This window comes from Monodelphis domestica, chromosome 7, assembly GCF_027887165.1.
Source record: "Monodelphis domestica isolate mMonDom1 chromosome 7, mMonDom1.pri, whole genome shotgun sequence".
In the NCBI taxonomy this organism is placed as follows: Eukaryota; Metazoa; Chordata; class Mammalia; order Didelphimorphia; family Didelphidae; genus Monodelphis; species Monodelphis domestica.
The window spans coordinates 171216492-171242850 of record NC_077233.1 but is presented as its reverse complement, the minus strand read 5'-3'; the positions used below and the strand labels follow the sequence as shown (position 1 = coordinate 171242850).

The following is a 26359-nucleotide window of genomic DNA, read 5'->3' as shown; positions in this document are numbered from 1 at the left end:
TATCCAATAACTCCAAGTATTATATTTTATAAGATTTATTAATAATCACTTGAAGTAGAGGAAAAGTATAGCCTGAGTAAAGAGCAATTTTTCCCTACCACATTCATGGGAGAAGTGTGAAGAGAGGCCAGGGTTACAGAAACCTTATCGCCAAAACATAAGGATATGACATAAGGATGAAAGTGGGAGTCTGGGATATGTAGTCCTGGGGTACAAAATTCTAATTACACCATCCCCCCTGTGATTCTAACAGAAAACAAGCATTTAGAAATCTCCCAGATTTACATGCTTAGTTTCCCCATGGAATCAGTACACATAGCCAACATAAAAGATATTCAACTAGAGGTACTTACAATATTGCACTCTCTAAGGGGAAATTACAATAAGTTGGAGATAAGCGGGAAATAAAAGAGAAAAAAAGGAACAAAACCAATGATTTCTAGGTGCATTGACAAAAAAATTGGAGGGCAGTCTCCTTTGGCATAAGAGTATACATTCAAAACAAATGTGTTCAACCACCCATAGTTCAAATTACCACATCCCAAAATTCATTCTGGATCTTTTGGTGCAGTATGTGGTCTCTACAGGCATCTTCATGGTACCTTCTCCAAACAGTTCACTTTCTGGATTCAGGGAGGTAGCAAGTTTCTTATCCTTAAAATTATTCTCAAAAGAATTTTAACTTTGCATTATGGGATAATAATACAATCCCCCCTGAGGAGGGTGTTGACAAACATACGGATCACCCCAGGGATGCATGGCTGAGTTATGAGGTATATGACTCAATTGTCAAAGGAAATAAAAAACATCAAAAAATCGAAATAAAAGAGAAAAATAACTTCAGGATAAAATATAAAATGTCAAAATCTTATGTGTAAAAATTCTAAGTAAGGAAAAATAAACATACAACAAGTCTTTTGCACTTACCCAGTCAGCAGCCAGGACCACAGAAAATTTCCACACTATGAAAGACAGGAAAAAGGACTATATTTTGAAGCAGACAGGAAATACAACTCCCTGGTCTGATTTTACCTTTGCTCTCAGGGATAGGGGAACCAGGATGGTAGCCAGACTTCTGTACTTGTCAGAATGTGGCACAGGTAAGACCTGCGTCTGGCGTATGTCAAACAGTTGAAACCTCGAACCTCAAATAAGTTCAAGTCCTATGTCTTGGCACAGAATCTCATCAATTCCACCAGGATTGGTTGGTCTCTTTGATCTTGTGCTCATTGGCACTGTGCAGGTTAACTTTGTGCTCCTTGGCACTTTTGTGATCCCTTCTCCTGGAATCAGACACAATCACTAAACAAAGTCCCATAATATTTAACAATCAATGGACTTTGACATTGGGGCTAATGGACATTTAATTGAAATTAGGGCAAATGGACATTTAAACTTAACCTAGTGAAAATTTTTTAAAAACTTAATACTGGTAACATGTGCGAGTACAAAAAATGAGACAAAAAAGAAAACTCAAATAATGTAACATAGCACATACAAGGGAAAACAAAAATGAAATTTTTTTTAAAAACTTTAAAATATATAGTTCACAATCAGTGGAAAAAGTGTCAGCCAAGTAGAGGCAGAATACAAAGATTTTTCACCCAAAAATAAGATCCATTTCCTTTTTAAACTTGACCATGATCTTCAGTGTGAGTGCAAATGATTTTCACCAAGTAACAGCTTTATAAAACAGTAGTACAGCAAGTAATTCACATTCAAAAAATTACCAAAATTCCCCAAAAAGCACATCAAATTCTCCAAAGGTTACTAATACAAGTTTTGTCCAACTAGTTTGTGGACTTTTATGATGGCATTCTGTCCAGTCCAAGCATAGAATGATACAAATAAAGATAGTGCAACAGAACATATATATATATATATATATATATATATATATATATTAAATAGGCAAAACATAGTAATAGAAAGTGACATAGTGTAACAGAATATTATATATTCACTTAATATATAAATTTAAAAACAAAATTAAATCTTAAGACAATAGGCAAATACAATAAGCATGATAGAATACAGTCACTATCAATAAAAAGGTGCTCTCTTTATATATGAGCAATGGATCCAAGAGTCCTTTTCTTCAATTTTGATAGCTGTTGGAATGGTTAATAGGACTTGAAATGGACCTTCCAAGGCAGGCTGAGTTACCTCAGTGTGCTAGAAGTTCTTTATGTACACCTGTCACCTGGGTGCAAGTCATAGAGCAAGAAATCTATAGGTCCTGCTTGTACAGCAGGTCCAGATTCATGGAGTTCTCATAATTTGATTTGCAAATCCTGTAAATATGAGGCAATAGAAGTATCTCCACCTAGCAATGATGTGTATGCAGGAGAGAAAGGCTTAGCCTGTATAGGGGGATGTCCAAAAAGCATCTCAAATGGTGAAATGTGTAGTTCTCCTCTGGGCTTGCTACAAAGATAAAATAGGGCCAGAGGGAAAATTTCAGGACATTTTAAATTAGTCTCAATGCCCAATTTGCCAATCATACTTTTAAGATTTCTATTCATTCTCTCAACTTGGCCTGCGTCCTGGGGATGGTGTGGTACAATAAAATTTAGGAGTTATCCCCAAACAAGAATAAATCTGAGACAAAATTGAATCAGTGAAATGAATTCCTCTGTCTGAATCAATTCATGCTGGCAGGCCAAAGTGAGGAATAATCTCTTTTAAAAGCACCTTAACAACAAAAGCCTATGTGGATCAAGCAGTAGGAAATGATTCAAGCCATCTGGTCAGCTGATCTACTATGACAAGACAAAATTTATACTGTCCAGCTTTTGGCATAGTGATAAAATCAATTTGCAGGTGTTCAAATGGTGTGTAAGCCAGAGGATGCCCACCAAAAGCTTTGCCACAAAAGGAGTGATGATTGAATGCTTGGCAGGTAGGCAGGCTGTGCACATTTTAGAGGCTATGGTAGTTATGCCAGGAGTTACTATACACTTTTAACAAATTCCACAATGCCCTGGGTAATAAAGTGACCATTTTTGTGAATGGATTGGCAAATTTGGTGATAAAAACTTCTATGGAATAGGAGTTTTCCTTCAGATGATACCCATACCCCATTTATCAATTTTGCTTTAAACTTATGCTTCCATTTTTCCACTTCCTTTTCATTATAAGAAAGGGACAAATTTAAGTTATCACTAGTTGCCAATGTTAAAATTAATTCAGGCCCTTCTAAGGCCGCTAGCTTTTCAGAGATATCTGCCCAGTCATTCCCCCTAGAGACAGAGTCAATGCCACCTGTATGGACAGGACAATGAACTACAGATAGGGCTTCAGGGAGCTAAAGGGCAGAACGAACTTCATTAATAATTTCTGCAATTGCTACACATTTTCCACCTGATGTTTAAAAAAATCCCCTTTGAAGCCATAGCATGCCCACTGCATGACATATTCCAAATGCATATCTAGAGTCTGTGTAAATTGTTGCCTTCTTATCTTTGGCAATTATGCAGGAATGTTTTAGAGCTATTAGTTTGCACCTTGAGCACTTATATTTCAGGGCAATGATGCTGGTCACAGAGTGGCAATTTCTGTGACTACAGTAGCTCCAGTGTAGCAAATACCATCCCTCATGAAAAAACAGAAAATAAGACTAGATCTGAATTGTCTAAAGGAGTGTCCAGGAGATTATCTAAAGGTTTTTCAGCCATGGACATTAAAGATTCACAATTGTGCAAAGGTTCTCCTGAAACTGGTAAAATCAGGAAACAAGGTTGCAGGATTTAGAATTGTAAAGCATTTCAAGGTAATATTTTTATTACCTAACAAGGTTACCTTGCAAGACTCTGATCAGAAATGCCTGTGTTCTCTGTCTTAGCAACAATGCTTCAACTTCATGTGGGCACATTATGGTTACTGGGCATCCCAATACTAAATCGGCAGATTTAGTTACTAGCAAGGCTGTGGCAGCTATGTTTCTAAGACATGGCAGTGCTCCTGAAGCTACTGGGTCCAGCTGGGCCAAATAAGCAACTGGGTGCTTGCTGAGCATGTCCCAAAGTTTGAGTTAGAACACCTGAAGGTAACCCTTTCTGTTTGTGTACATACAAAGTAAATGGCTTGTTGTAATCTGGGATGCCTAGATCAGGGACAGACAGGAGAGCCTATTTTAATTTAGAAAGATCTAACAGGTATTGTGCCTCTAATTTAAGATGTTCAGGGACTGAATTTTTTGTTAGTGCTATAAGGGATTTAGTGATTTCCCCATAGCAGGGGATCCACTGCCTACAAAACCCTGTAGCTCCAAGAATTGCCCTCAACTCTTTCTTAGTGGAGGGTGCACTCAATTTTTGAATATCTTCAATGAGCTTAGGGGAAATGGAGCCAACACCAGCAGTTAAAATATAAATATTTCACTTTGGAGAGACACCACTGAACCTTTGCCTTTGAGATCTTGTGACCTCTCTTATGCAGCTCTAAAGGGAGAAATTTGCTATCTTCTTGGCACACTGTGGCATTTGATGAGACCAAGAGTAAATCATACATGTATTAAATTAAACACCTATTCTTAATTTTAATATTTATATCTTGACTCAAATTTTATGAGAGCAATGTAGGGCTGTCCACAAACCCTTGTCAAAACTTAGTGTCAACCAGGTCCACTGAGAACCTTTCCAGGTAAAGGCAAATATATTCCTGGAACTCTCATGAATTGGTATTGAGAAAAATGCTGAGCACAAGTCTACTACAGTGAAGTATGTGACTGTGTGAGGAATAGAGGAGATAATTTTTTGTGGGTATTTTATTTTTTTATTTTTTTAAACATTATTTTATTTGGTCATTTTCATACATTGTTCATTGGAAACAGATCATTTTCTTTTCCTCCACCCCAACCCCCCCACCCCTTCCCTAGCCAACGTGCAATTCATCTGGGTATCACATGTGTCCTTGCTCTAAACCCATTTCCTTATTGTTGGTATTTGCATTAGGGCGCTCATTTAGCATCTCTCCTCAATCATGTCCCCTCAACCTCTGTAGTCAAGCAGTTGCTTTTCCTCGGTGTTTTTACTCCCTCAGTTTGTCCTCTGCTTGAGGATAGTTTAGTTTTGTTTTTTTTTTTTCTCGTAGATCGCTGCAGGTTGTTCAGGGACATTGTAAAGCCATTACTGAAGAAGTCCATTACGTTCTCTTGTACCACAATGTGTCAGTCTCTGTGTACAATGTTCTCTTGGTTCTGCTCCTCTCACTCTGCATCACTTCCTGGAGGTTGTCTCCATGGAATTCCTCCACTTTATTATTCCTTTTAGCACAATAGTATTCCATCACCAACATATACCACAATTTGTTCAGCCATTCTCCAATTGAAGGGCATCCTCTCGTTTTCCAATTTTTGGCTACCACAAAGAGCGCAGCTATGAATATTCTTGCACAAGTCTTTTTCCTTACTATCTCTTTGGGGTACAAATCCAGCAGTGCTATGGCTGGATCAAAGGGCAGACAGTCTTTTATCGCCCTTTGGGCATAGTTCCAAATTGCCCTCCAGAATGGTTGGATCAATTCACAACTCCACCAGCAATGCATTAATGTCCCTACTTTGCCACATCCTAGAGGAGATAATTTTGTTTGGGTTTGGAACCACAGGATGTCTCTTTATGACATGATTATTCACAGCCCTTAAATCTTGTACAAATCTATAGGTGGTTTTCCCATTGAGGCCTAATTTTGGCTTTTTTACAGGAAGGAGGGGTGTATTATATTCAGATTTGCATGGAATGATTATTCCTTGCTCAACTAATGAATCTATTACTGGGGTAATTCCCTCAATTACCTCTTTTGATAGAGATACAGAGGAATAGAAGGAGGTGGACCAGCTTTTGCCCTAATTTGAACAGGAACAGCTGATTTAAGTAGGCCAACATTGGAAGATGATGTGGCCCAGAGAGGTATATCAGGTATATCAGCTGGGATTTCAAAAATGGGAGGTTGCTTCATCTTCTGACTATCTAAGAGAAGTACAGGGAGAAAATTTAGGGATTCCTCGGGCAATTCTAGTGACATAGAGCCATCTGCAGAGCAAGTTATTGTGGCATTAAGCTTGCATAAAAGATCTCTCCCTAGAAAATTTATAGGGGAGCTAGGCATTAGAAGGAAAGAATGTTCTACTGATAAGGATCATACAGACACCATTCAAGGGGAAAGCTTTGGGACGCTTAGGGGTGGCCCTGAAACCCCCACTATATTTAGTAAGCCAATAGAATCAGAATAAGATGTACTCATCAATACCAATCGTATTTCCAACTTTCAGGGTTACATGAGGTTCATCACTGGGGGGTAAGGAGGGTATTGGATAGGGATAACTGGCATTAAAACATCAGGATCTGGGAAATCAAAGGTTTTACTCTCCAATTCCAGTGCCCTTACCATCCCCTCACACCTTTATAAAGATCTTTGGGTATTATCCTGGGATCCCTCACGCTGAGGGGAATGTTTACCCTAATTATAGTGTGGACAAACCCCACTTTGAATATATTTTTGTTAGGCATTTTAGTTTGAGTTATTGTTTCCCTCATTTGGATTATTATTTCTATAATTTTTATTATTTTTAATTACCTGATTACACTTCTTACAGTTCATCATTATGTGACCCCTTTTTGCACAGAAGTGACAGGTAAATGATTTATTTTTGGATTCCTGAAAAGGGGAAATGGCCACTGCTTGATCTGCTTTTTCTTTTTCAAATCTTTCAGTTAAAGCTTTTATTTCCTTAACATCTCTACTAATTCATAGGTCTCATCATTTTTCTGTTCATGGCCTTTAGATACGTAAACTGCAACTCTCCTCAATTCCTCAAGGTCCATATTAGGTCAGTTTGGGCAGTTTGTCTTAAAATAATCTTTGACCACTTTGCAACAGTTATTTACAAATTGTCTCCTAATTTGCCTGATATCTCTCTCTTTGGAAAGGTCTAGGTCTATGTATCTACCTCCCAGCTCAATAAGTCTATCCATAAGCTGGGAGGGAGTTTCATCCTCTGATTGCTTAAGACTCTCAAACTTGGTCCATATGCATGGCCTATCAGAACAATTTTTCATTGCTTTCAGCAATGCCTCTCTAACCTGGCATAGTTATAAAAAAATTCCCTTCTTCATTAATATCCCATTTAGGATCTTGCTCAGGTCAGTGAACTATGTTCTTTCCCCAGACTGTATTAACAAGAGAAACAATTTTATTTTGCTCTCTTTCTGTCAAAAAGGCTTGGAGTTTTGCACATCCTGATATGCAGGATCAGATGTATGAAAAATGTTGTCAAGCTTCTTAATAACTACTGTAGGTTCATCTTCAAAAGAAGGAGTATTTTGCTTGAATTTCTTAATATCTTGGGGTGTAAAAGGTGTGTGGTGCCTTAAGATCACCACTTCTTCATGGTGGGCACTTCCCTTAAAGGGAAAAGGTATTTAACTGAATTATTCGTGGTTCTTGTCTCTTGGCTGGATGTCTGTGTTGCTACCAAGTAAGTAAGGGGAGGGGTAGGGAGAAGAGCTGGTGAGGGGAGAGGGCAGGGTTGGTCTGGGGATGGGGAGGGCTGGGAGAAGGGACAGGGAAGGGCAGGACAGCCAGGAGCTGAACAAGGCAAGAGAGGAGGTGAGGTATTCCACCTTAGGCATAGATAGGGAAGGATCTTCCTTTTGCATCTTGAGATCAATCAAGAATTTTTCAAAATTTTTCCATTTGGGTCTGTAATTTAAGCAGGCTAGCTTTTTGTTGTTTATTCTTGAGGAGAAATAAAATGGAAAATATCCAATGAAAATAAAGACTCCCAAGAACAGAAGTAAACAGAGCCAATCTGAACTTGTAAGCTTTTCCAACCCAGTAAAATTCTCTGGGAATAAAACTTGTTCCCTTAGAGTTTTAATCATACTAGGTAATATCATTACTCCTGAGGTAAGCTCTTTGGCTTTTTATTACAGGGAAAACAAAAGACCTTTACTTGAAGTTAAAAAAAAACCCTTCAAGAGTTAGCTAAGAGGTATGGAAAAGTATTGTTTCTTGCCCTCCTCCCTAGGGGCAAAAATGCCAGGAAAAAAACAAAAGAGTATTTGAATAGAAATTATAGGCTCTAAATGATGTTTGGGTCAGGAAACCCAGAGGCTGATTTCCAAAAACTTTGGCTTCAAATCCACTGACCTGATACCTGCCCCCCTCCCCCCTTTATACTGGGTTTTAGGATGTAGAGGATGGCACAGGAAACCCCCATGCAAAAAGTCCTCAGTTTCTACCCTCTCAGACAGCAGCCCAGGGTCAGCTTAAAAATTGGCTTAGAAGCTAGAAGGGGGAAGGGCTGATCAGCATGGAAAGTGCTTCTCGGTCTAAGACTGGCCTCAGCTGCAAGCTGGAAGTTCAAGTGGCTACCGCTTGAGACCCACGTGGCAGGGGAAAGGTGTGTAGCCATTCCAGGAGGCAGGGGGGCAGTACCAGCCACTCAGCTAGGGGAAATAGGGTGTGGGAGGCAGGAAGCAGCTCGCAGTAATAGTGTGGTACAGGCAGAGATACCAGTCCCTGCTTTTGTGGTGGGCAGGTCCCTACCACCAAGAAAACTCCCTATTCTTTACTCTAAGGCTTTCTTAAAAGAAAATTAAGGATGATTTTTCCAATTTTGCTGGTTGCCAGAAATGTAAGATTAAAATTAATATCCAATAACTCCACATATTATATTTTATAAGATTTATTAATAATCACTTGATGTAGAGGAAAAGTATAGCCTGAGTAAAGAGCAGTTTTTCCCTACTGCATTTGTGAAGAAGAGCGAAGAGGAGTGGGCTTACAGAAACCTTATCTCCAAATCGTAAGGACACAATATAAGGACAAAAGTGAGATTCCGGGAAACATAGTCCTGGAGTACAAAATTCTAATTACACATTACATGAGTATTATGGGATACTTAGAGCAGCTCTTTTTATGGTGGAAAAGAATTAGAAACTGAGAAGATCTCCATCAATTGTAGAATAGCTGAATAAGTTATAGCATATACTTGTAATAGAAAACTGGGGTGTCATAAGAAACAAGGACAAAATCAGAAAAACCTGGAAAGACTTATATGAACTAATGCAAAGTTCATATAAAAAAACTAAAGTAAGAAAAGCAGGAAAACATTATACACAGTAAGATCAATATTGCATGATGATCAACTATGATTTAACTATTATCAGCAATGCAAGGATCCAAGACAAATCCAAGGGACTCATGATGAAAAATGTTATCCATTGCCAAGGAAGGAACTATTACAGTCTGAATGCAGATGAAGCATACCATTTTTCACTTTATTTCCTTAATGAGTTTTTTCTTGTGTGTGCCATATTAGCACATCTTTCACAACATGACAAATAGAAATGTATTCAGTGATAGCACATATATAACATTAAATTGATTGCTATCTCAGGGACAGGGAGGGGGGAGAAAAAGAGAAATTGGATTTTAAAATGTCAGAAAACATGTTAAAATTGTTTTTACATGTAATTGGGAAGTAATACAATAAAATGTTACTGGACATGAAGTTCTGTCTCAAAATTGCCTATCAGAGAAATCGCCTTGGGTTATTCTCTCAAGTGAAAGATCAAAGGTCCTTTAATAAAAATGCTTATACCTTCTCTCTTGGGATTCTAAATCAATCAACCATCAAGCACATACTAAACTACTATGTATCTAGGCACTGTGCTAAGTTCTGAAAACAGAAAAAGTCAAAAAGAATTCAAAAACAAAGATCTTACATTCTAATGGGGTAAAGCATGTATATAAATATGTACATAAGTACGTATCAGTGCCAACTCCAATTCTATTGGGAGGATAGATTTCTCAAACAAAAATCTCAACATAGAAGAAAAGGCCTTAATTTTTTTTTAACTTTTTTTTTTTAACTTTTACCTTCTGCCTTAGAACCAGTTGGTTCCAAGGAAGAAGTGGTAAAGGCAAGACAATGGGGGTAAGTAACTTACCCAGGGTCACACAGCTAAGAAGTGTCTATGGCTGTATTTGAACCTAGGACCACCTGTCTAGGCCTGGCTTTCAATTCATTGAGCCACCCCACTGCTCCCTCAATTATTAATAAAGTTATACATAAATGCATATTTTCATGTCTGGATTTTCTAGCGTGCACTATCAACTCATTTACATTCCCAGAGGAAGAATATAGTTACAAAAATTCTAGGAAGCCAACATACACATAAGAAGGGATCATGGAAAACCCAAAGACACCATGAAATGAATGATGACTATTATGGTTTTATGAGCCTTACAATGCTGGTCTTTGTTCCATATATGTGCTTTGTAAGTCTTTGTGGGTATACTTTGATGTCTGTATGTTGGCATGAATGTTTGCTATATATACTAGTGGAAGTACCTTTGTGAAACCATATTTGTGTTTTCATGTTTTTGTTCCATGTGCATTTGTGTCTTGGGCATTGGCTTGCAAACAGATAATGATGCTTTCTTCCTTGTGTTAGCGTCTTGAACTAACCCCAGCTGATGCTTTCTACTACTATATGCTGCAGAGCAAAAGGAAATGTCAGGGATGCTTTAGGGTTGACTGAATCAACCACTGAAGAAACCAGACTGGCTCTCTGCCAGTTTTGAAACATCTCCCCAACTCCAAGAACCCCCTTTGATACAATACCAATTATTGTTAGAAGAAAAATCCAAGACACCCTGAGATAATCTCCCTGTTTAGATGGAAGCATGAGCAGCAGAAGAGAGCCCAGCCACAAGAATAGTATTAGAGGTTTACCAAGCCCTGAATACATGAATATACATGTGGCTCAATTAACCTCTGTAGTGAATCTAGATCCTAAGAATGATTTTAAATAGGCTTTTAAAATAAAGCCTATAGAAATAAACAGAAGACATTTTATAATGCCAGTGAATTAATTTAATCAAGAGAATTCCTTTATCAATTTGATGAGCTTATTGGACTAGGAGCCTTTTAGAATTTTAATTGTATCTCCCTGTGGAAGGTATGAATCTACTACTTAGAGTTATGAGTGCAACACTTCTTGAGTTGGGGAGGATCTCATCCACAGGGGCTTTTAAGGGTTGTCTTGGAGTGGAAGCAGAGTAGATAGCTCTTAGACAATTTTAAGTATCTGGCCCCAGAACTGAAAAGGCAGTGGCAATGCTCTTAACCATGTGGCAATCATAGAGAGGAAGTACATGGCCAAATGGTAAGAGCTCCTGAGTACTGTCTCTACCAACCCCAAGTTTGGTTCCTCTCTGAGAGGAATCTAAACTATAGTATAACAGGACTTTAAACCCTTTAGGGAAAGTAGCAGCCAGCAAAAATAACTATGTATGTTTTATTGTATTTTTATTTGTTTTGTTAAATGTTTTCCAGTTATGTTTTAATCTGGTTCAAGAAACACAGAGGAATGTTTCAGTTGCATGTTTGACCCCTCTGTTACAGATTATGCATTTATCATTATCCATAGTAGAAACTGAGATTCAGAGAAATTGGTCCAAGATCACATACCTACTAACAGACTCAAGATTTAGGACTCAAACCCAAATTTCTGTTGTTGTTGTTGAGTTGTTTCATTCATGTCTGACTCTTGGTGACCCCATTTGGGGTTTTCTTGGCAAAAATACTGGAGTAATTTGTCATTTTCTTCTATAGCTCATTTTACAGTTGAGGAAACTGAGGCAAACAAGATTAAGTGAGTTGCCCAGGATCTCACAGCTAGTATTGTAGCCAGATTTGAACTCACAAAGATGAATCTTCATGACTCCAGGCCTGGCACTCTATCTACTGGGCCACCTAGCTGTCCTCAAACCCAAACAACAATAAGACCTCATTTTAACACCACCAATACGTTCCAAAGACTTTTACATAAGCTGAAAATCACACATAACAATGAACCCTATCATTTAATAAGTATTTCTTATATGAACATACTTAAACACTATTACTTTTCTCAGGCTTATCATAGCTACCAGCATCACTAGCCTTGTACTTTGGAGTTATGGCTTCCCTACCCGCAAGAAGTCACAAGGTAGGAAGATAGAAAAAGGATAGAAGTTTTGGATTCCGTGAAGGGCGTGTTGGAGCCGAGACCGAGATGTCAGAAATGAGTCAGAGAACAGGCCTTATTAATTATCATAGAGCCGCAGCCATGCCCCGATCAGTGGACGTCTCTGAAAGGCTAATTCCCGTCCAAAGATCCCAATTTAACACTTCACTGGTCAGAGGATGATATAGCTTAGCTAGGAGAACGAACAGAGAATAATAGGAGGAATTAGAGAGTGCTAGGTATTAGCATTGGAAAAGAGACACCTGGCCGAAGGCCAGGTTTCAGGTAGAGATAGAGAGGAGAGAAAAGTGGAAAGAGAGTGTTAAGCAATCCTGCCAGATCTCCAAGAGAAGGATCGAGATGGCTGCCAGCTCCCTTTTTAATCTCTTTGATACGCAAATGTACTCAATACATATTGATAAGTTACATAGTGTATTGCCATTGGATAATTGCAAATTATGACAAGGTGAAGGTGGGGTTTTATCCCAGGTGAGTAAGACAAAGGGAAGCAAGGTTTCGCGCCCTAACCTTAGCCATGCTGGGTACAGAGTTCATTGCCATGCGCAGAATGGCCATGTGCCCACACACAATCCTTGCCTCTTAAATATACATATGGGCTGGACTGCTACAGGAGTCATTATTAATCACTAAATAATGTTAATAAAGCAAAGAGAAGCACAGTTCTGACACAGGCATCACTTGTTACAAGCAACAATTCTAGACAGACTGAGGCAGGAGCTAATACTTGGCATAAAACTATGTAAAGTAGCATGCTTCTCAGAACAAGAATGAATGGGATTGGGTAAACTTCTTCAAGACTTCAAGCAGCTTGGGAAAATGGTATGGATTTAGCATGAATTGAATTTTCTATTTTATGTCTTTTTCTGCCTTTTTTTTTTGATTGCCAATCTGAGGTATCTGAATTCACTTGTTGGATTTCTATAAAACAAGGTCCTATTGTACCCTATATATATATTTGCTTTTTTCTATTAAAGAGTTTCACTTTTATACTATTTGGTCATAGTTCCAAAAAAAATCTTAGAGAGTATACAGTAGGACTAAAACAGAGTAGTTTGGGAGATATGTCTGTTTACTTTCTGCATTTGGTGGAATTTTATCTGCTACTTCTCCATTTGTTAAAGTTCTAGGTAAAAAAAAATTGTTTATAATTTTGTTTAAATTCAGGATGTTATTCTGTATACCTAATATTTCTATGACTTCATTGTCATATTCTAGCAAATGCTTTCTGGGAAGTCTTTATTTATATATATATATACACATATATGTGTATGTATGTATCTATACATACATAAATGTATATGTTTTCTTTTTTCCAAAAATTGGAACATTTTTTTAAATATAAAACTATTCCCTGATATTACTAGGGGCAACAATTACTAGGTTCAGTGGATAAAGTACTGAGCCTAAAGTCAGGATGACCTGAGTTCAAATCCAGCCTTAGACATTTCCTGCCTTTGTGACCCTGTTTGCCTTAGTTTTCTCAGCTGGAAAATTATCTGGAAAAGTGTTACGATAAAAATGGGTGACCCAGCCAGAGTTTTCATGGTTTATTAAAAAAATGAGGAGGTGAGAGATGAGAGAGAAGATAGAGGAGAAAGAAGTAGATCTCACTTAAGGAAAGATTAATCTGATTATAGAGTCTCCATTTAGTTGGCTGAGGCCTAATATTCTTCTCCACCAAGTCGGGAGCCATTCCATTTAAGAGGGGAAGTAAAGAGCCCACAATCAGCTCTAACTTGGATTTATCTCACTTTCTCTCAGCCCACTGACTTTCCTACGTCATGCCTCTGTGAACCAACTGTAGCCCTTCCTCCTTTGTTCCCGACACCCAGGGAACATTTGCCCTGTCTTGTTATCCACCACCTTAATTGTTGGCTTTCCTGATGAAGCACCAGATGGCGGCACCAGAGTTTAGACTCTAGCTTCATGATCCAGGTCCCCTTAACAATTTCTTTCACACAGAAGGAAATGGCAAACCATGCCAGTATCTTTGCTAAGAAAACCCCAAATAGGTCCTGAAGAATCAGACATGACTGAACATGACTAAACAACAACAGATAATTACTATGTGACTATGGATTCAAGTTAACTTCTCTGTGCCTCAGAGAAGTAAACACATTATTTGTGTTGAGAGGAAGTACCCACATTAGAGGTTCCCCACTAATGATATCAAAATTCCTTGTTGTGTTGACACAAACTCAATTTGCTCTGAATGTGTTATTTTTATATCTATATTATTTATACATTTTATATCTATTTCTATCATTTACAACTTTTAAATCTGTTTGCAAGATGTTTACCTGGTGTATAATATTTCTATTGGTCAAGCAATAACAAATAGAAATTTTTCTTTATTGAACCATAATATCCTTATGAACTACATTTTTAACTTTAATAAAAATGCTCCGTCAAAGAATATGCTGGGTACTTTTTTTGTAATCTGGTGCTTTTGAATTCTTTCAGAGCTCTGAAATTCATCAGATTGTGTTATATTTGGCAAAATGTACTTCTCCAGGCATCTAGGCCTGAATACAGGGGTATTTGCAGAGATTTTGTAGTAATAGGGTCTCCAGAAAATTACATCACCAAAAAGGAAAAATAAGTTATGTCAACCATGCCACTGACTAAAGATGTCAAATCATTTGAGTATTATATGTTAACTGGTCTGTCTGGTGCCAACAGCAGAATTAGTCAGTGACTTAGGACTCGGAATTACTTGGAAAAAATAATCACTTACATTTTAAAGGACTTTAAGGTTTGCAAGGTGTTTTTCTCACAGCAGTCCTATAAAGTAGGCAATATAAGTATTATTATAATCCCCTTTTGCAGATGACAAAAACTGAAACTCAATGGCTTCCTCAGGATCATGAAACTAAGAAATGTCAGAGCCAAATTCATATCTCTGGCTTCTGTGACATCTGCTCTTTCCACCATTCTGAGATGCTTCTTGTAAAATCAACTAGTACTTTTCTGCCCTTCTTATACCTCTTCTTCACCCCTTCCACCAATAAGAATTCGACATAAGATGTAAGCACCAGGAAACAGTCTGAAGATAGGGTGCTGCTGTTCTGGGTAGCAATAATGGACATTTTAAATTTTTCACAGTAGATTATTGCTGATTTTCTTCTTCACCAACTTCTTCAAAAGAGCAGAGCGATGGTGGATAAATTTTGGAGGCTCAATATGCAGCTGTGCCCTGCTTTAGCAATGTGGTAACAGTCAAGATCCTGGCTTCCCCTAGCACTCCAGTGTGATTACAGTCAAAGTTCTGACTCCCACTAGCACCCCAGTGTAGTTATAGCTATCATCTTGGTTTCCCCTAGCACCCCACTGAGGTTACAGCAAGGGCTTGGCTTCCCTTCAAACCCCAATGTGGTTACAGTCAAGGTTCAAACTCCCACTAGCACCCCAATGTGGTTATAGCTTTGGTCCTGGCTTCCTCTAGTATAGTCAAAGGCATTGTCCTACAAAGTCCTGCAAAGTTTTTAACATGTTGTCTAGATTTCCTTAGCCTTTATAGGTATATTGAGTTTTGTTATCTTTAACTGTCTTTTTTTCTCACTTAATAGTCAATCAGTTACAAAGTCACTCATCTATGCATTATCTTCTTTATTTCTACTGCCGTTACTCTAGAATAAGCCGGCCCTCATTACCACCAGAATTTACCATTACAGTAGATTCCCCAAAGATCTTCTCACTTCTATTCCTTTCCTCCTCTAATTCATCCTTCATATGTCTGCCAAATGAATCCTTTAAAACACATAGATATGGTTACATTTGCAGAAATGTCATTCATTTCCTCTATAATATTCAGGACAACCTATTGCCTGCTTACAAAGTTCAAATTCCATTACCTGTTGTTCAAGTCTCGCCACAATCTTACCCCTCTCTACCAGCCTAATTTCATATTATTCTCCTCCCTGCATTCTATTGAAATAAAATTTAATTAAAATTAAACCAACTTGACAGATATTTATTGAGTACCTTCTGTCCATATGGCACTGTGCTGGGTGTTGATGATAAACATATAATATCCCCTTAAAGGATACTTCCTCTAATTTATACTTGTGTTAGTGGATTGGATCCCCAAAATGTGACTTTTATTTCCAGATTTAAAGGCATAGTTTATGGGTTTGTGCTCCTACTCTCTAACATAAACCTTTATTATCACTACTGTAGCCCAGGAACCCCCATGGTATGCTTCCTTTTAGCAGGAATCCAGTGGAGACAATTAGCTCTTAGCAAAGCCATTTCTTAAGATGGCATAAGAACAGTCATTAAAAAATGCCCCCCACCATGAGTCAGGGGTATTCTCTTCCACAATTATACACAGCATGCATAAGAAGAGTGAGCACAAAGTTAAAATATATTGGTAGTCAAGTATATACATAGGGAACACATGTGACCAAGGCAATTCACAACTGTAGAACCTGAATATTCTTTCTGTCCTATGTAATGTTAACATAGTTTCTTCCTGGGTACTAGGTCTATGGGATAACCAGGTGGCAAAGTGGCTAATGGACAGGGCCTAGAATAAGGAAAACCTGAATTTAAATCTGGCCTCAAATACTTTATAAGTTGTGTGACTCTAGGTAAGTGACACAACCTCTGTTTGCTTTAGTTTCCTCATCTATAAAATGGGGTTAATAATAACCTGTCGGTTGTGAGGATCAAATTAAATAATAAATAGGTAAAGTAATAAATTTCAAAGTCCTTGGCTATAAACCTGGTATATAGCAAGCACATATAAATGTTAGCTATTTTATTTTTGCAGGAGCAAGTGCTCAACTGGGCTCCCAGTGTCTTCCCTTCACCAAAGCTTGACTCTCAACCTGTTGGGCTAGCTCTCTTGAGTACATAGCCAGTTCTCTTTCCTCTACCAGAAAACCCATTTCTGAGCAGCTTTCTTCCTTGAGTCCTTCTACATCTGTGTCTGTCTGGAGTGTCTATCTTTGCTCCCTCTACTACACCTTGAATTCTCAAACCAATGATGTCTCAGACTGCTATGTGACTGAACTAAATGTCTCTCTCTGATCAAATTGCTGTCAGATGCAATGGCCTAGGAGTACAGGAAAGAAAAAGAAATCTTCCCTGTCCCCTCTATAGCAGAAACCTCTTCCACGAAGTGCTCCCTGACCTACATTCTATCAAATTCCTAAATTCTTCTAGGGGTTAGCTGATTAAATCCCTGCACAGGTTGTCCAATTTCTGCTTATCCAAAGAAGTTGCTCCCTTTAATTTACTCAAGGAGCCTGTTTACTTTTCATATTACCTGGCATGGCCACAATTTTGGGTCTTCATCATTGGCCCCTTTGCTGTGACTAGTTCTAAAAAGGCTTTCCTTTTTAGAAAGAAAGAAAGAAAGAAAGAAAGAAAGAAAGAAAGAAAGAAAGAAAGAAAGAAAGAAAGAAAGAAAGAAAGAAAGAAAGAAAGAAAGAAAGAAAGAAAGAAAGAAAGAAAGAAAGAAAGAAAGAAAGAAAGAAAGAAAGAAAGAAAGAAAGAAAGAAAGAAAGAAAGAAAGAAAGAAGAAAGAAAGAAGAAAGAAAGAAGAAAGAAAACTTCAAAATTAGAGATTAGGAAAGTCATTCCAGGCAAAGGGGATGGGAGGATGGGGTGGATTATATGAGCAAAGCTATGTACACAGGAAAAGGCAGAAGGAAAAAAAACAGAGGGCAAAGAGTAATCCACTTTAGCTGGAACATAATGTGTAAAGGAATGTAGGGGAAAAGCCTCAAATGGTTGATCAGACAACATAGGAATTTCTTTTGCTTCACTGGGCATATTTGTTAGGAAGGTTTTTTTTTTCCTTTTTTTATGAAGGGAGGCAGGAAGGACAGAGAGAAAATAAATACTGGTTTATCAAAAAATATGTTATATAAAAAAGAAAGTTAAATTGGACTCCAGTAGTATACAAGTCATGCACTTATTACATACTTTTCAGAGAACAATGGAGAGCCTCTCTGAAGTTTCTGAGTAGGAACCATGATCAGAGTGACACTTTAGAAAGACTGTTTAGATAATTGTTCAGGAATGGAATGGAGAGGGCAAAGACTGGAAACCAGAAATCCAATGAGGAGGCTATTACAATAATCTAGGTAAAAGGGAAAATAAGGTCCTAAAATAGGATGTTTGTAATGGAATAGGAGATGAAGTGATTGGTATGAGATATATTGCAGAATCAGCCCTACAAAGTATGGCAGCTGATTTGATGTGAGGGTTAAAGAGTAGAGTCCCAGGTAACCTTGAGGTTCTGATCTTTGGGGACTTTGCCCTCTGGGCAAATGCACCCTCAATTTTTGGCTCCCACTGTTCCCTGTACTTGACACCCCCTTCTTGTCTTCATCTGTTGAATTCCTATCCATCACTTAAGGCCTATCCAAATGCCACTTGTACTATGAAGCCTTCCTTGATCCTCTTGGTTGGTAGCTTTCCTCTTGATCTCATTAAATGCTTCATTTCTTAATCTAAGGTACTTATATCTTATTTGATCCAATTCATTCAATAACCATTGATTAAGTCATTAGTATATATCAATATTGTGCTGAAGATACAAAGGCAATATTATATCTACACATGAATAAATCTGAAATATATGCAAAGTAAATACAGAATAATTAGGGAAGGGCAGAGAGAGCAGTAACTCTTGGGAGAAACTGTTAAGATCTCATGGATATGAGACACATGAGTTGAGCATTAAAGAGAAATAGGAATTCCAGAAAGTCCAAGTGAGGAGAGAACATTCCAGGGATAGGGGGAAAGAGCAAATCAAAGAGGTTGGATATGAAATGTTAACTAAAAGGAAGGACAAATAGGCCAGTTTTATTTGAACGCTGAGTGCCTGAGATATAGAATTGTAAAATACATATAGAAAGAGGGGAAAAAGTTGGAACCCGGTTGTAGAGTTATGTTTTGTTTGGGGAACTGGCATTCTCTATTTGTCTCTTTCCTGGAATTCTTCCATTCTTGCTCCAAGACTTAGAAAACAGAGCTCTGAGTTCCAGTTTTACTTCTGTCTCCAAATAAACTTGTCTGAACCTCAGTTTCCTCATTCTTGGAGTAAAAAAATACAACCTTTGTCCTATCTGCAGGAGTGCTGATGGGAGGGCATGAGATAACACCAGGTGGCATTTTCAAAGGGGCTTTAATAAGTGGCGACATCGATGTAATGTTGCATCTTCTCTTCCTCTCTATATCCCATAAAATTTAAGAAGGTGGGGGAAGAGGGCATTTATCAAGAGCCTACTCTGTGGTCCAGGAACTGTGCCAAGTACTAGGGATGCAAAGAAGGAATTTAACAGCTTCGTAAATGCCTGAGATGTACCTGCCAATCCCAGTATCTTCTTTCTGGTTGTGCCCTCCCTCCAGAGAGAGTCTGGTCTGGCTCCAGGGGACAGCAGTTAATCTGGAATCGAGGATGAAATCTATGTGATCAGAGGAAAATTGACAGTCACGGAGATTAAACACTCTGACACTAGCTGTATAACCTTGGGCAATGTGAGTTATTTAACCTCCTGGAATCCCGGTTTCTTTATCTGTAAAATGGAAACAATTTTGGGTGGAAAGTGTTCTGTAAATTCGCGGACAAAATGTGAGCTATTATTAAGCTGCTTGCCCAAGGCCACGCGTAATTAGTACCTAAATCTCATCCATCGAACGTGCACTCGGGTCTAGTTCTCGCTCCATTTTGTCCCTAAGCACTTTTCAGTCTCTCATAGGAGCTAGCCAATAAGCAGCGAGTTCGTTCTCGTTCTCCCTCTTCTCCGTCCTCTCCCGCTAGCTAGTTCGCTCGGTCTCCTGGACCCGCTAGCTCTCTGTGGGTGTCCATCTCTGTGCCCCAACCCCCTTGCCGAGCCAATGGAGTAAAAGACATCCTCCTGCCAATAAGTGAGCGTTAGAGACTGAAAGGTCCGCCCCCTCCTTGTAATAAACACAACCAAAGGAAAGGTTCCTTCTCAGCCACATAAATGGTGTGAAAGGAAACAGATTCAGAGGGTAGTTTCAAGATCCATCAGAGCCAATGGAACGCCAACTCTGGAGACTGAGGTGTCGAAAGACTGAGCCAATGAAATGAAAGAGCCCGCCAACAGGCAAGGAGAGCAGCCAATGGAAGGAAAAGTCTACTTCGCTTCCGGGGACTGGAGTCTGGGGCGCTCTGAGAGACCGAGGTTCCTGAGCTGCTATGGCGGCGGCGATCGTGGCCGCTACCCTTCGTGTGACGCGACGTGTGACGAGGACTACCGGTTACCTGCAGGTGAGAAAGGGGCGAGATGCAGCACTTGCCCTCGGCCTGGACTCCACAAGCGTCCCTTCTCTCCCTGACTTGAGCTGAGAGAATCTCGGGCTTATCCGCGCCTTCCTCCCGCTGCTCTGTTAAGCGTAGCTCTGCATCCGGTAGCCTTCAGACTACACGGCTGACCCTCGCCATCCTTTCCCACCCGGTATTTCTATCCTTGACGTCCTCTTTGTGCCAAATTGACTTGCTATATTGTACGCACGCGGAGTGCCATCCACCCCTGTTCCTTTGCATGAGTGACCCTCCCTGACTGGAATAGGCGCGCACCACTCCCACTCCGTGATCCTTAACCTCTTTCCAAAGCACAGAGAAAATGCTTTGCAAATATTAAAGCAACGAGTCATTCATTACTACTTCACTCCTCCACGAAGGCCTTTTGACCTTTTCTGATTTCCTCTCCTGGTTAAGTGTTCTCTGCGTCTTTAAATTACTTTATCCTAACTCATTTGTGTTCATATTGTAGCTTCTCTTCCACTCTACACCCCATTGAATTTAAGGGGGTGGGGGGTTGGCATTATTGTCTTTTTAGGATCATAGAACTAAATCTGGAAGGAATAATTAATAAATGTTCATTGAACAGCTCAGGGTCACACAGTAAGTGGCAAAAACAGAATTAAGCCTAAAGCTGTGCACTTTCACTTTATATTTATAACCATAGGATTAACAGGTCACAGAGTTTATTATCTTCTAGGTAGAAAGTAGGAATTTATTTTTAAAAATTTGAATGCAAATGTTTATCAATAAACCTTTTATTATTCATAATCACCAAATTGATATTTTATTCATAGCCTTTTCCTTTTTAAAAAGCAAGTTAATTCCTTAAGCATTCCTTAGGATCCACTATGGGCTAGGCATTTTATATACAAAGATTAATTAGACGGGGCCTTATTATATTGGGTCATGCCCATGAGTAATAACATTAAGTAATAAAAGTAAGTAATACTCAGTTTATAATTCCATAGTAGCAATTTACAATTATAGACCCTCTTAATATTTAATTTGTTCCTAAAATTTCCTGAGAGTAATAGAGCAAGAATTATCATTCTTTTACAAGTATGAAAACATTCATAATAGTTAAATGATTCACCCATGGCTACCCAACCAGTCTTCCTCATCTAATACATTTTCCTTGACACCACATATATCAGCACTCAGAAACTTATTTGTTATGGTTCATGAAAGGCAAATGAGCCATAGCAAATGACAAGTTTCTGAGTGCTAATTTTTCCCCTGAATACAATTCAACAAATATTTATTTCCTGAGAAAGTCCATTATCTGCAACAAGTCACTATTTTTCTTATCTGTGAATTATTCATCCCCAAAATTTGCAGCCTCTAGCTAATCTCCTATTTATACTTAGTAAGGAGAAAGTTTTGCTGAAGAGGGCACAAAACTAATTTTATTTTTTCTGAATACAACATCATTTAAAACTAAGCTGCTAAACCTAATATAAACCATGCAAAAGAAAAATGAAGTTTAGATTCTTTCAGAACTACTATCTATCTGATGTTTGATTTAGAATTTCTATAGATCCCTGGAGATGAAAGAGGATAAAATTTTGCACAGTTCCTTAGCTCCCATCTTTTATAGAAAAAAGGGAGTTTCTATGCAGTAGAGAAATTGTCTCTAATGGTTGCTAATACACATCCTTCAGAGGTGCTCATATAAGGGTTTGAATCAGTTCCCTGCTATTCACAGACAACTTGTTTCAATGCAGTAATTCTTTCTCTTTTGGTTGTAAGCCCAGTGAAAACAAAAAATGAAGAGGCTATAGGAAAGAATTGCTCCACTCCACTGTTGGGAAATTTGTTGCCTGGGGCACATGGAACTGAAATTATTTAGATGAACTTTCTCCTCTGTGATGCAAGTGATTAGATATACTACTGAATCCAAAGTTTACCTACTGTAAACAAGTCTCTACTGAGGGAAATTCAAAGAGAAATAAAACACAGGCCTTGCTCTCAAGAAGCTTACAGTCTAATAGGGAAGATAGTACAAAATAACAAAAATATTAAATGGAGTGGAACAATTGCATAAGTACAAACTTCTATCAGCATTCAGAGAAGGGATGAAAGAAATGCTTTGGGCTTAAGCTGAACCCTGAAGGATGGTTAGAATTTCAATAGACAGAAATGGAAAGTGCATTCGAGGCATAGGAAACCAAGAATAGATGCAGAGGTAAGCATAGGATATATTTATTGAGTACTTTAATTTGAGGCATGGAATGTGGGGGTGGAAGTCTCAGAGGAGGTAAGGTTGGAAAGTTAGGTTATTTTCAAATTATATGTGCCAGCCTAAAAACTTTAGATTGTATTCAATAGTTGAGGGGGTCATCAAAGTCTTTTGAGCTGACAGTGTGTATAATCAGACCTGTACATTATGAAAATAAACCTGTAAGAAATGGATTTAAGGAGTTCATAATTTGAAGCTGAAAGACTGATAAGGGGACCTGTAAAAGTATAGGTAATTAAGACTTGACGTAGCTTCAGTGGGAATGGGAAGAAGGGGATAGTTTTGAGAAATGCTATTGAAGATGATTCAAGAGTATTTGATAGCTCCTTGGTACGTGATTAAATATGTTAGTGAGGGAAAGGGAAAATTCAGAGATGATGATGATGATAGGGTTTTAAGGCTTGGGTGAAATTAAAGGAGATGGTGACATTAGCAGAAATAGGGATATCAGGAAGAGAAGCAGGTTTGAGGGCAAAAATCATTTGTTTGAGATATACTAAACTTAAGTACTGGTTGGTCAGAGGAGTAGAAATGTCTATTACACAGTCAAAAATGCTGGTCCAACACCAAGGGAGAAGCCAGGAGACAAAATGATTTTCTCACACTCGGAATGGTTTTCTGATTTCCTAACAAGTTAACCTGATAGAGCAAACAGAACAGTGCTTTAATATTTTATAACAAAATATCATTTTAGTGCTCAAGAACTATAAAATCTAAAAGATATCATCTGTGTCATTTTAGGGATGACAAACAGCTTGGAATTCATGACCTACTACAATCTTGGATACATCTTCCCTTAATCCAATTTTATCTACCTACCATTGCCTCCCTAAGTGCATGACCTCCCCAGTTCTATTTACTATTCCCCAAATAAGGCTGTACATAGAAAAGAATGAAAGCCCTTAACATTTTACCTTAGAGTGATACTGAACTAGTCAAGCTTTCCCCTTTTTCTAAGATTTGAGTTAGGTGGTTTGTTGGTCCATCTATTGATACAAATAAGTGATGGGCTGGCTGGTCACACAAGCAGTCTGATTCACTATCTCCCATGTATATAGTGCTTTACAAAGTTATTTTGGATACATTTTCTGTGAGGTAAGTAGTTTGAACATCATCCCTATCTGGGGACCCAACTTTCCCCTCCCCTTGACAGTCTTCCTACCCAACTTTCCTGCCAATAAAGCTTGCCCTTTCCTTTTCCTGAAACCCCATCCTTCCCAGAGGGAACTCAGCATCTCCTCTCCTTTCTAACCTATATGCTCATTCCCCACTTCCTAAAGGTAGAAGGCCACTTTCGTGGGGCAGAAACCTCAAGGATTCCTAAGGAAGGATTCCATGGCTTTGTCATCTTGCCCTGAAGCCAAACTCCTACATATGTTGTCTTCCCCCATTAGTGTGTGAACTACTGGAGAACAGGAGCTGTCTTCTTTTTCTGTTTGTATCTTCAAGTGTTTGATACTTAAATTCTGATTTATTTCATCCCCATGTTAAAAATGAGGAAACAGGCCCAAAAGGTCCAGGTGACTTGTTCATCTAGCTAATTAGTGACAGACATAGTGTAGCTAACAATGAGTATCAAATGACTTTTCAGAAAGAAGCCTTCTGATATTTATTAAATATTTGGACACAGCCCCTTTTATCCTCTCTAGATGTGTTCATCTGCAGCATCAAAATGAGTACAATTAAACCTTGTCTGGTCAGGTCAATCAGAACCTGCTGAGGCTGAAGTTAAGCCTAGGTACTCTTGTGGAGGAGCATTACTTTCAGATGGAGCCTCTAGCAAATTACTACCCAAGTTTCATAACTTCCAAGGGCTAAGAGGATTTAGGGCACCCATCAAGATGCTTCATGCCTAGGGAGTTGCCTAAAGTGGAATAGGGGGCTTTGTCCAAGCTTTCTGGCTCAAATTTGACAAAACGTATAACTAGAACCTCCTCTTCACCACCACCCCCATTATCATTCCTCTCTACTCAAGTCCTACCTACTTGCACTGCCCAGCTCATTGAGCCTTGAATAAGCCTTTCTTTCACTACCCAGCCCAGATTCCTACAGTATTTTATAATATGCTCCATTAATTACACCAAGTTATAATTGCACAGTATTTTCTCTTCTCCACAGTACTGACTGGCATAGGGCTACACATAGGGCAGTTGGGGATAGGGGGAGAAACAGGGTCAGAACATGTTTGTTAAATGATTAACTGACCCAGGATCAATCCGTGACCTTGTCTCAGGTCCGAGGAGCTTCAAGGGTACCTGAAGGGGATGAAGTGTCTAAAGCCCAGGAAGCAGTCTCTGGAAAAGTAGCCCCAACCATCTTCTCCAGGATCATTGACCGAAGCATCCCTGCTGACATCCTTTATGAGGACCAACAGGTAGGATGCCTATAGTCCTATAGCATCCTCCCAGAATCTCCATCTCTCTCATTTCCCTACATCAGTCTATTGTCAGTCTGTTTTATATACCCTTCCTCTACTCCCCAGTGTCTTGTCTTTCGAGATGTGGCTCCGCAGGCCCCAGTGCATCTTCTAGTCATTCCCAAGAAGCCAATTCCCCGGATCAGCCAGGCTGAAGAACAGGATAAACAGGTGTTGGAGAGTCTGGGGGCAAGTGGAAAAACTAAGAGGGAACAGAGTTTGAGCCAGGGGCTGCTTGATTATTAACTATAGAGCAGGGACCTCTAGCCCTGACTCTTTCCTCCATTCCAATTATCCTGTCCCAGCTCCTGGGTCACCTACTACTTGTGGCTACACAGACAGCAAAGGCTGAAGGTCTAGGAGATGGATACCGGTTAGGTGAGTAAACTTAGCCCAGACCTCCAAACCTTAAGATAAGAAGTCTTATCCCTGAGCCTATTAATACCCAAATCCCTTTACCTGTCAATGGTAATCCTAATCCTTACCCTGTTCCCTGACCCCAGCTCCTAACCTACAACCCCAGTACCTATATCCCTAATGCCCCATATCCCACCCAATTTTCAGTGATCAACGATGGAAAGCTGGGAGCCCAATCTGTGTATCACCTGCATCTGCACATACTCGGGGGCCGACAACTTGGGTGGCCACCAGGCTGACCCTGAACAGGGCGTATGTGATTGTTAATAAACTTGTTGAACCCTGACATCTGATTCCTTGTCTACAATCAACAGTTTGAAACTGAAGCTCCTCTGACCCACTTTGGAGATGTGGGAAATGGAGCACACGAAGACAGATCATTTTGTTCCCAGTTTACATCAGTGACTTGTCTCACCAAGTGCCTATGGGTTACCCTGTGGTCTATGGTGGAAGATTCTCAGGGTTGAGGGAACATTTATAGATTTGGAACTGGAAAGAACATGAAAGGTAATTTAGTTCAATCCACTTTACAAAAGAGGGAATTGAGGCCCAGAGAGATTAGGGACCTTGCTCAGAATCATACATAAAGTGCTAATAATAGCTTACATGTATATCATGCTTTAAAGCTTGCAAAGTACCTTATATTATTTCACTTAATCCTCACAATAACCCTACAAAGTAGGTGCTAATATCCCCCACTTTACAGATTAGGAAACCGAGGCTGAAAACAACTAATCATGGTCACACAGAAAAGTAAATCTGAGATGTGATTTGAACTCAGTCATCTGGCTCCAAACCTGGCACTTTTTACTATGTCATGTTGTCTTTGACTAGTGAAGAAAATATTCTTTGTTTACATTCCTTGCCAGAGACACCAGCATAACAAACTTGCCTAATATGAATATAACTCATTTCTATAGCACTTTGTCTTACAAAAGATTTTCTTCACAAATAAGTTC

The 26359-nt window shown here is 39.0% G+C and overlaps 1 protein-coding gene across 1 annotated transcript; it reads left to right on the top strand.

Annotated features, from left to right (window-relative positions):
- Window positions 1–19597: 19597 nt before the first annotated feature.
- HINT2 (histidine triad nucleotide binding protein 2) lies at window positions 19598–25686 on the top strand. Its single transcript, XM_001378099.5, has 5 exons — window positions 19598–20292; window positions 24801–24941; window positions 25050–25154; window positions 25289–25361; window positions 25548–25686. The coding sequence occupies exons 1-5, from the start codon at window positions 20221–20223 to the stop codon at window positions 25637–25639; spliced, it is 483 nt and encodes a 160-aa protein (XP_001378136.2). The 5' UTR covers window positions 19598–20220; the 3' UTR covers window positions 25640–25686.
- Window positions 25687–26359: the final 673 nt, after the last annotated feature.

Bases quoted from the DNA above. Each gene is read 5' to 3' on its own strand.
- HINT2 (XM_001378099.5), top strand. From the start codon at position 20,221: ATGGCGGCGGCGATCGTGGCCGCTACCCTTCGTGTGACGCGACGTGTG. The intron at 20,293-24,800 runs GTGAGAAAGGGG...ACCTTGTCTCAG, and splicing joins GGACTACCGGTTACCTGCAG to GTCCGAGGAGCTTCAAGGGT. The intron at 24,942-25,049 runs GTAGGATGCCTA...TCTACTCCCCAG, and splicing joins TCCTTTATGAGGACCAACAG to TGTCTTGTCTTTCGAGATGT.